Source organism: Vanacampus margaritifer, chromosome 4, assembly GCF_051991255.1.
Source record: "Vanacampus margaritifer isolate UIUO_Vmar chromosome 4, RoL_Vmar_1.0, whole genome shotgun sequence".
Lineage (NCBI taxonomy): Eukaryota > Metazoa > Chordata > Actinopteri > Syngnathiformes > Syngnathidae > Vanacampus > Vanacampus margaritifer.
In genome coordinates this window covers 13,715,943-13,725,858 of record NC_135435.1, presented here as the reverse complement: position 1 = coordinate 13,725,858, position 9,916 = coordinate 13,715,943, and the positions used below count along the sequence as shown (strand labels likewise).

Genomic DNA, 9,916 nt, shown 5'->3' with positions numbered 1-9,916 from the left:
CTATGATGCAAAAATGACTCGAAAGGACTTAAAACTCAAAGTGTAGGACTCGTAAATTGCTTGAGACTTGTCAGCCTTGACTCGGAATTTAAGACTTGTGACTTGCAAAGCAATGACTTTTTCCCACCTCTGCCTTTTACTACCATAGCAAACACAGCATGGGCTGTTATATCCTTTCCGTCCACCTGGTGGTGCACTTTCATCATACAGAATAGTAATAGTGTACTTAATGTGTTTTTTGGATGGCTGAGAGTGTATTGCTGTTACAGCTTGGCTTAAAGGATCGGCACCTTTCCCTCTTAAAATGATAGCTTTGTTAAAGACGATATGTAATGTGAACAGAATGCACCAAACATTTTCTAACATTTGCCGTGTGGAATTTATTTCACTCGGGATGGGAGGCATAATAGGGCGAGTGTTTGGATTGCCAGTCTGTGTGGCCATAAAACGAAAATGTGTACTTTGCAAACACCCACGTGACCAACCACACAAACGTTACAACTTAGTCAGTGAGCATGAAACAACAGTATTCACACACCTAAATTTAAAGGAGCCACAGGTCCAATCAAGTATTATCACAGTTTAGTAATAAGATCTAGAAATCTATAGAATTTGGTAGTACATTGGTTCTCACAGATGTCATATAAAGTTCTATTATAAAGAAACTGGTAGTATAATGGTTGACATACTGATTAATAATAACGTCTTATGTCTATTAACCAGAAAGTTGTAGTGCAATGGTGCATATAGACGGCTGATAAAGTAGAAGTGTAATGGCTCACATTACATTGGCATTGTAGTGATTCGCGTGACTGATTCGTAGTCTATATTATCTATGAATGGGTAGTGTAGTGGTTCACATAGATAAATAATAATAATAATCCCGACAACAACAACTGTTGCTCACATGACGTTAGATTTGGTGAATAGAAAGTAGATGGATGCCGTGGTGGCTCCCATCGCAGCGAAAGCCACGAACCCGATCAGCGGGATCAGCTGCATGCAATTGAAGCATCATTAAACCAGCATCAGCTTTCATCACTCAGAAAACATCCAAGTCAAACTCGCCTCTTTTTTTTTTTTTTTACGTTAGGAAAAATCTCCTCATTTTGAACAAGTGTTTTGATACCTGATGAGAAACAGGACATATTTACACATTAGTTGTGTGGAACATGTCCGGAAAGTTTCCTGTAATTTTCCATTGGACGTTAAGATGGATGTTTTTTTTTTAAAATACAGTGGTGACTTGAGATACAGTACAAGATAACCACGCTTGTTAATCAAATCATCTTTCTCCATTGAAATGAATGGAAATGTCATTAATCCGTTAGTTTCCCAAAATAACCCCAACAAAAAATAGCATTATATAAAAACTTATATTAAAAAAAAAAATTAATTAGAAAGTAGTTTATTATTATATTGTGTAGTATAGTACAGACATAAGGATAATTATACATGGAAATGGTCCCAAGGCTGCAGTAAATTGCAGTCCTATTAATTATCACTTCACAGAGGATAAAGATATATGCCTGTGAGTATTTTTATATTTATGTCAACATGTGTTGCACCACATTTGTGTTCAAATATCTGTTGCTTGCGTTGTTAGCATTAAGCTAGCAGGCTGTAAGGCAGTGTTGTTTAAAATACACATGTAATCCTTTTTATTTAGTTTGACAGTAAACTTCAAATGGCAGTTGAGTTAAAGGCTGGCTTTTGAAGAATTGTTCAAAACAAACAACAAATTGCCATACTGTTGTGCTTTGAAAGGTTCAAAATGTTGCTCACAAGTGAAAGAAAAAAATCAGCCAAACAATGGCTCAAATCTAAAACATAATAATAATATCTCAAGTGATCACTTAACAAATTTGGAGCTTTCCATTACAGGGTTATCATTTTCATTTTAAAGCATAAATGCAAACTTTGTCATCCATGCAAAATAAAATATTTTATTTGCAAGAACTGTATCAAGTTTTAAACATTTTATTTAAACAATCATAAACCGTATGACAGAAACATGCGTTGAGTGGTACTCACCCATCCAATTAAAAAAGGATTAAAAATACCAATAAAGTCTCATTCCACATGCAAAATTCAAAACAAACATCTTACCTCAAGCCTCTGCATTTAAATAAAAGCCTTTCAGGCAATAAGCTTTTCAGAGTCAACTGTACTTACATGAAATCTGTGTTTGTCACAATGTATGGATGGAGGATTTGCTAACCATTAAAGTAGTGGATCAATACATTGAAGAGTGCACAGCGCCCCCTTGCAACTCAAAGGGAGAACTCATTTTGAGAGGAGGAAAACAAAAGACAGTGAAGCTGGGCTTTGTATTGTTTTATTAAAAATAAATGTTGGTGGATTTTTACATTTTTTAATGAGATGTTATCTGGTATGTTTGGATTTGCTGGGCTGTGAGAGACGACTTGGTTTTCTTGAGGGACTGCAGGAAGTGCACGTGTTTGATACTAGACGCCTCCATGTTTTCTTCTAACGCCAACAAAGCAGCCTGCGACACAAAAACACGAGTTTTCAGATTGGTGCCGCTTTCGAGACAATTCTACATTTTTAGTCTGAGCTGAGACTTGAGAAGTGAAATGCTTTCGATGACCTCTTTACAAAGATTTTCCAGGTCCGCTCCAGAGTAGAAATGTGTCCTGGCAGCTAGCTCCTCCAAACGCACATCTGCAGCCACGGGCATTGACTTTGTGCACACCTTCAGAATGGTGAGGCGGGCCTAAACACAAGACAACTCACATTTATCAGTCCACAACTTGTAAGTTCTCTAGGGAAAGACAAATTAATGAGAAAACTATATATTAACTCATTCACTGCCATTTACGGCTATAAACGTCAACATTTTATTTGAACTATTTTTATCAGTTTAATATTTTATTTTTTAAGAGTATGAAAACTTCTAAAAATTTTTATTGTAGATTTAGAACAGATATGAAACTTGTGATTAATCGTGAGTTAACTAGTGAAATCATGCGATTAATTACAATTAAAAAATGTAATCTCCTCTTGCCCTTAATTTTTTAATAATATATATTGATTTTTTTTTTTTATGAATTTATGGCAACTAGTGAAGTCATGCGATTATTTACGATTAAAAATTGTAATCGCCTGACACCCCGAATTTTTAATAATTTTTTCTTCAAAAAATAAAATAAAATCATTCACTGCCATTGACGGCTATAAACGTCAAAAAATTATTTTAACTATTTTTATTAGTTCAATTTTTTTTTCCCACTTTTGTTAACGAGTATAAAAACCTAGAATTTTGTAATAAAGGTTAGAAACAACATAAGTGGGTATGTCCTCTAACTCAGTGGTCCCCAACCTTTTCTGTGCCACGGACCGGTTTAATGTCTGACAACCGGTTTAATGTCTGACAATATTTTCACGGCCCAATCTAAAGGTTTAGCTGATAAAGACAAAATAAAATGACAAGAAAAAAACTGTGGTATTTTCTCTATAATAATAATGAACGTAAATCTACTGTGTAATCATGTGCAACTTTATTAACGGTGTCCATAACGTCGCACCAACAACAGAGTTGTCAAGTGAGACGGATGTAACAGACAGAATCCGGCCACTTTTCAAAATAAAACATAATTTCGAAAAAAATAAAAAAATAATGCAATTTTTTTTCTTTCGGTACCAAATGACCCACGGCCCGGTACCGGGCCGCGGCCCGGTGGTTGGGGACCACTGCTCTAACTCACCTGTTGGTCCGGTGGCGGCACATAGAGAATGTGGTCCAGTCTGCCAGGCCTCAAGAGGGCGCTGTCCAAACAGTCAAGTCTGTTTGTGGCAGCTACGACCAGCACGTCTTTGTTGCACACTTCCTGGCTGTCCGTCTGTCAAAGAGCACAAATGTATACTAGCAGGACACTGATGTCAAATAAAAAATATCTTCGTCATGAAATGCTTAACAAATTGTTTATCTTGAGTGTAAACAGGAACCGATTTAATGGCAAAATAAAAAAAGACTGGAGAAACAACTTCACACATACATTGTAGTGTTCATGTGGTTTAACCTGTTCTGGTGTATGATGCTCCCCTCCTCCCACCGCCTGGAGGATCTTCTGCGTCCCCCTCCTTTCCAGCGTCTTCAGACCGACGCCGTCCATCTCGTTGAGGAGCACGGACAAGAGTCGGGTCTGAACGCTGTTAAGCGCCTGACCGTTGCGCCGCGAGCCCATCACAGAGTCGATCTCATCCAGGAAAAGGATGCAGGGAGCGCAGGCCCGCGCTTGGCTAAACAGCTGAAACGCCGCGGGTGAGTTTGTAGACGAAACCCCACGAAAAGATGGCGAAGACAAAAAGCACCTGTGACAAAGCCTTCTCCGAGTCTCCCACGTAGGGCGAGTAGAGGTCAGCGCCACTGACGGACAGGAAGGTGCAATTTGAGGCCGAGGCTGCAGCGCGGACCAGCGTTGTCTTGGCGCAACCCGGAGGCCCGTAGAGAAGGACGCCACGGGGGCGACGCAGACCCAGGCGGGAGAAGGCTTCGGGGTACATCATTGGCCACTCGATACACTTCGCGTTCACACACAGAGGAACACGCAATGAATGGAAAACAAAAACAAAAAGTGCTTTTCCCACGCTATTATTAGTCATCTTTTCATTGCACATTTAGAGCAGATGTAAAAATCCAGCCGTTTTTATTCATCTCAGGGGGCGGCCATTTTGCCACTTGCTGTCGACTGAAGATGACATCACGGTGGTTGCTCAGCAAACGACCAATCACAGCTCGCCTGTTTTCTGAAGCTGCGCTGTGATTGGTTGTAACTTGAGACCTGAGCAACTGTGATGTCATTTTCCCTCAACAGCAAGTGGCAAAATGGCCGCCTCCTGAGATGAATAAAAACGTTAAAAAAAAAAAAGATTTGGTATCATTTTGATGTTTACAACTTAGAGCTAAAATGGATCATCTCAAGAAATTCCTGTGTTTAATGAATCAGAATAATACACAAGTTTCTGTTTTTGAATTGAATTACTGAAATAAAAACACATTTTCCTATGATATTGTAATATTTTTTTTTTCTGACATTTTTTTAGACATCTGTGATGTATCCCACTGGATTTAAAGTACCACTGATTGTCACACCCATCTAGGCTCCTGAGCTGGATGTCGTCTAGATTTTCTCAAAACTTTCAATGCATAAACAGACAAAAGCAGAGCATAGCACAAAATGGAAGCAGGAAATATTAGGTTGATGTCAAGTATGAGCACATAAACTATCAATCCATCCATTTTATATACCCTTTGTCTCCTTTGGGCATTTGAACATCAAAACTCCACACAGGAAGTAAGTAAGAGCAGTTTCTAAAATGTTGCTTACCTTACTAAATTGCATGGAAAAATAAACTGTAACAGTGAAGTGGCACAATCTACACCCATAAATACTGAAATGGTATAATCGAGTCCCTAGATTACACTTAAGTGGTATAATCAGTTTAGTTCAATTGACCCCACACACATTACTAAATAAGGCAACCCAACATTTTAGAAAGTGCTTACTGCTGGAGTGAATGGTCCTACATCGCTCTAAATTTTCTAGGGGACACACTAGGGTTAAGATGCCATCTGCTGACTAAAAGCCAGAATGCAGCTTTCAAATGCTTCACACTTGGAGTGTGTCCAAAAAAATTGATTCTCATAAGAATCGTCATTCTTCTTAAGTAGTACGATTCAGAATCGATTTTAAATGTCCCCAAATCGATTTTATTTAAATTATTTCATATTGCCTCGTCTTTGTGTGCCATTATTTGGAGCGCTGTTCATGTTGTACCCGAAAAAGTCACGATCAAGTTATTCCAATAAAAGTTTTTTGTTTTTTTTTGCAGTGTGGAGCCGTTCTTTTGAGTGATGAAAGTGCTGCGAGTAGCGCGCTAATTAGCATTAACGAGTCAGACTGGAGTAGATCATTTCGATTCCATGCACATCTATAGATTCAAGCAAAAATCATTGTCAATCAAATCATTTTGAATCTAAAATCGTTCTTAATCGAAAAACGATTTTGAATCGAATCGTAGACCCAAAAATCGGAATCGAATCGTGAGACATTCAAAGATTCCCAACCCTACTTCACACCCAGTGAGACGCTCTTGCCAGTTGCAGTAGCAATGCTGTCAGTGTTAACCAAAAACGGACACTTTTCATCACCAAGATGCGAGTATTGATCAAAATGGTCAACTATATTAACTGTGGATTCATTCCGTTACCAATTACAGTAAAAGTATTGAGATGATTTTCTTGTTCATCTAGAAGTTCTAACTTGACCAGTGTCATGTATTTTAAAGGCAGACCTTTCAATCTGGCTTTTGTATTGGAAGTGCCTGGAGAGTGTGTAAACCACTGCATGATATAATCACTATGAAAAGTTTTTTGTTTTTTTTTAATCTCACCTGTCTCAGTTTCAGTTTGATGTCATCAAGACCTCCAATCTGCTCCCAGGCCACAGGAGCGAGGTCCGTCCGGCCAAGGCTGCTCCGCAGGCAGGACGGCCGGACCGACTTCAGAGCCTCAAGGAAATGTTTCAATGCCACCATCTGCTCCCCTGAACTCTGCGTGAAAAGATGACAACCAGGCAGCTCAACATTTTATTGTTTTCAATGAACATTTTTTTAATTGTCCTGATGAACCAACCATGGGATTGCAAATAAAAGATAGATGTGCATCAAATAAAGTAGAATAGAGACAAAATGGTGAAAATTTGCCAAAAGATTGTAGTAAAACACTAAAACGGTAATATATAATAATATATGATGCATCACTTGCTTCACCTTTACGTTTTCCCGCATAGCGTGCATGGCGGCCTCCCTGCAAAGTGCGCTGAGGTCTGACCCGACATAACCTGTGGTTCTCTGTGCCAGCTCCGTCATATCCACATTGGGACACATCGGCATCTTCTCAGACAGAACAGACAAGATGGCTGCTCTCTGGCACAAGGTAGGAGGCCCAATAATAACCTAAAGATGAAGATGATTTTTTTAAAACATGTTTGTGACGATTCACACATTCATTAGTGTTGATATATATTTTTTTACTTCTCTGTCAAATCTTCCAGGCCTGCGCAGGGCCGGGTCTAAGCTGTCCGGGCGGTTGGTGGCACCGATGACGAGGAAGCGATCCGAACGGTCCACCCCGTCCATCAGCGTGAGGAGCTGAGCCACCAGGCGGTTCTCCGGGGCGGACGTACCGCTTCTTCTCGGGAAAAGAGAGTCCAGCTCGTCCAAGAAGAGAACACATGGACCCTCCTCTGCCGCAGCGCGAGCCTGCGTGAACACGCCTCGCAACACCTCCTCGCTTTCACCCGGGCGGGAACGCACAACCTGGAACATTCCATTCCGTAATTAAGACGGAAAGGTGGACTTACAGATAATGTAGATAGAGGTTTAATTTTTTTTTTTACCTCTGGCCCTCTGACCACCACAAGGCTGGCTCCCACTTCTCCAACCACTTTGCGTACCAGCTGTGTCTTTCCAACACCTGGCGGCCCGACCAGCAGCACACCTCTAGGACACGACACCCCAAGAGAATCCAGGGTGCCTGGATAGAGAAGCGGCAGCTGCAGCATCTCTCTTAGAGATGCGCTCACCTAGGGTGCATTGGGGGAAAAATATTTTAGTTTGGGTTTAAATTAATTGTACTAAAAAAAAAAAATGCTATGAAAGAACATTCTTCATTCAAATTCATGCACGCTGACCTCCTCCAGGCCCCCGAGGGGCACAGTGACCTGCCCCTGCAGATGGCTCTCGAAGTGCCTGACAGTTTGGATGTCAGAAATCTCCACACTAGTTTTGGAAGTGACGAGTCCGGCTGTGTTAGAATCCGGATAGATGTTTGTAATGACAACATATCGAATGACCGTATTGAAATCCTCCAGGTTTATGACATGTTCCGTATGTACTAAGGCACCTTTCAGCATGTCTTTCACAAGCTCGTGAACAAAACGAGGTGAGGTGTTTCTCTTGAAGTCAACACTTCGGACGACCACGCTTATCTTCATTCCTTTCAGTTTGGGACACGGGACGGGTGTGACTTGCTCGGGATCCAGGGTGTGAGGCGTGAGGGGGGGATGCCTGACGAGATGAAGAGAGCAACACTTCGTGTCCACCTGCAGGAAGCCCTCAGCCAGGTCATGCCTGGGCCACGCGGTGCACAGGCAGCTTCCACCGGGAAGGGACACCATCACCGGGGAGCCCACGCTCAAGCCCAGCGCTGACATCAAACCTGGACCCAGCCTGCATCTCTGCGAGCCCCGATCTGATGGTTCGACTGACAACAGCTTCAGAGGCGTCATCATCAAGTAAATATTGCTTGCATGACCAGTTTTACCATCCGGGGATTGAATACATACGCTCGTACAGCTCCAGTGTTAGCTATGCTATTAGCTAGCAGTTACGAATTAAAAACAACCATTCTGCTACATACAAATAAACTCGTGTACGTGTATATAATTTCCGTATCGTATTATAATACAACTACACGGCACACGCGGCGAGTTGGTCAGAAGAAGTCATGTTTACAATATCCATGTGGTCAACTACGTTTTCCTGTTTCTGACTTCCGTTCTGCGACCATAACAATAAAACTGCAGAAGCACCAAAATCCTTAAATACGAATAGTGTCCGCATTGAGAATGTATTTCATCATTACTTTTATTTACACTAATCTCTAAAAAATAATAATAATATTAAAAAATAATAAGAATCTTCGTCATTGGCCAACATTGGCCCCAAGTGTACCGAAAAAGAAATGCAAGTCTTAAAAAAAGAGACAGAAATACTTTAGTAAAATGTAGACAAATATTTGCTCAAGTTTAAAAAGTGTGTGTAATGCAAGTGTCCTCAAGTCTCTTGTCTGGGTTTTGATTGACGCTAAACCTTTAATTCGATTCTCCGGCAGTATTTAAGTGGCGTCTGCAACGTGCTGAGCTCTTCTGCTCCCAAGGTGGTCACTGGTCATGAGAACTAGTCACGTGCTTTGCTATTTATCCATAAATAGTAGTGCTGGCGGCGCTCGCCGGCGCAATCCAGACAGCGGAAAGTCGTTTATGAGAGTGTGCATGCGTGTGCCAGGTGCTTGGGTCGACTGTGGATAGTGGCAGCCTGGCAGGCTGTAACTCCTTCTGAGGCTAAAGTTGAACTATTGACCCCGGTGGAATTCCTTAAAAAAGGCAAGTCTGGCAATAATACGGAAGACCTACTTTATTTGTGGGTGAATCAATGCAACACAATGGAATCTGATTATGTCATTCAGTGGTTTAACCTTCTGGGCTCGATGCTGGCCATTTGTGTCTACCCCACTTTTGTTTTATGAATCCTGTGTGACTGAATGCAAATGCATATAACTTCCCAAGGGTATTTATTTTTTGCCCTGATTTTTTTCACCAATGTAAATCTTAAAGGGGGAGCCAACCCAAACAATAATTGTTCTATGCAGCCCCACTAGTCTAAATATGATATTCTGGTTAATATTGCTTTAGTGCAGGGGTGGCCAAGTCCTGTCCTCGAGAGCCCCTATCCAGCCTGTTTTTCATGTCTCCCTCCTTTAGCGCAGCTGAATCTAATGATCAGCTCATCAGCAAGCTTTGCGGAAGCCTGATAACTAGGGGTGTGCCAAAAAATCGATTCTCATTTAGTACGATTCAGAATCTATTTTAAAAGTCCCAAAATCGATTTTATTTAAATTATTTTATATATTTGGAGCGCTGTTCATGTTTTACCCGGTTTGGCCACTGAGGGGCAGTGTGGTTCGAGTTGTAGCCACATTGGAGAGTAGAAGGAAAAAGTCACGATCTAGTTATTTAAATAAAAGTTGTTTTTTTGCAGCGTGGAGCCGATGTTTTGAGTGATGAAAGTGCCGCGAGTAGCGCGTTAATGAGCATTAGCGAGTCAGACT

The 9,916-nt window shown here is 41.0% G+C and overlaps 2 protein-coding genes across 4 annotated transcripts in view; one reads left to right on the top strand and one right to left on the bottom strand.

Moving 5' to 3' along the window:
• Positions 1-2,322: 2,322 nt before the first annotated feature.
• afg2b (AAA ATPase AFG2B) lies at positions 2,323-8,734 on the bottom strand. Of its 2 annotated transcripts, XM_077563150.1 has the most exons (11): positions 7,931-8,734; positions 7,719-7,831; positions 7,425-7,610; positions 7,060-7,344; positions 6,796-6,981; positions 6,418-6,576; positions 4,336-4,545; positions 4,044-4,271; positions 3,729-3,863; positions 2,612-2,737; positions 2,323-2,509 (listed from the first exon to the last, which is right to left on the bottom strand). In XM_077563150.1, exons 1-11 carry the CDS (start codon positions 8,316-8,318, stop codon positions 2,375-2,377), a joined length of 2,151 nt encoding a protein of 716 aa, XP_077419276.1. In that variant the 5' UTR covers positions 8,319-8,734; the 3' UTR covers positions 2,323-2,374. The 2 variants fall into 2 exon arrangements, with proteins under 2 accessions (XP_077419276.1, XP_077419275.1); XM_077563149.1 differs by having other exon boundaries at positions 7,719-8,733.
• Positions 8,735-8,959: 225 nt separating this feature from the next.
• Positions 8,960-9,916, top strand: part of nnt2 (nicotinamide nucleotide transhydrogenase 2) — a 22,939-nt gene continuing 21,982 nt past the window's right edge. For both annotated transcript variants that reach the window (XM_077563147.1, XM_077563148.1), the window contains exon 1: positions 8,960-9,191. The gene's annotated coding sequence lies outside the window, so the exon portion shown is untranslated. The remainder of the gene's footprint in view (positions 9,192-9,916) is intronic.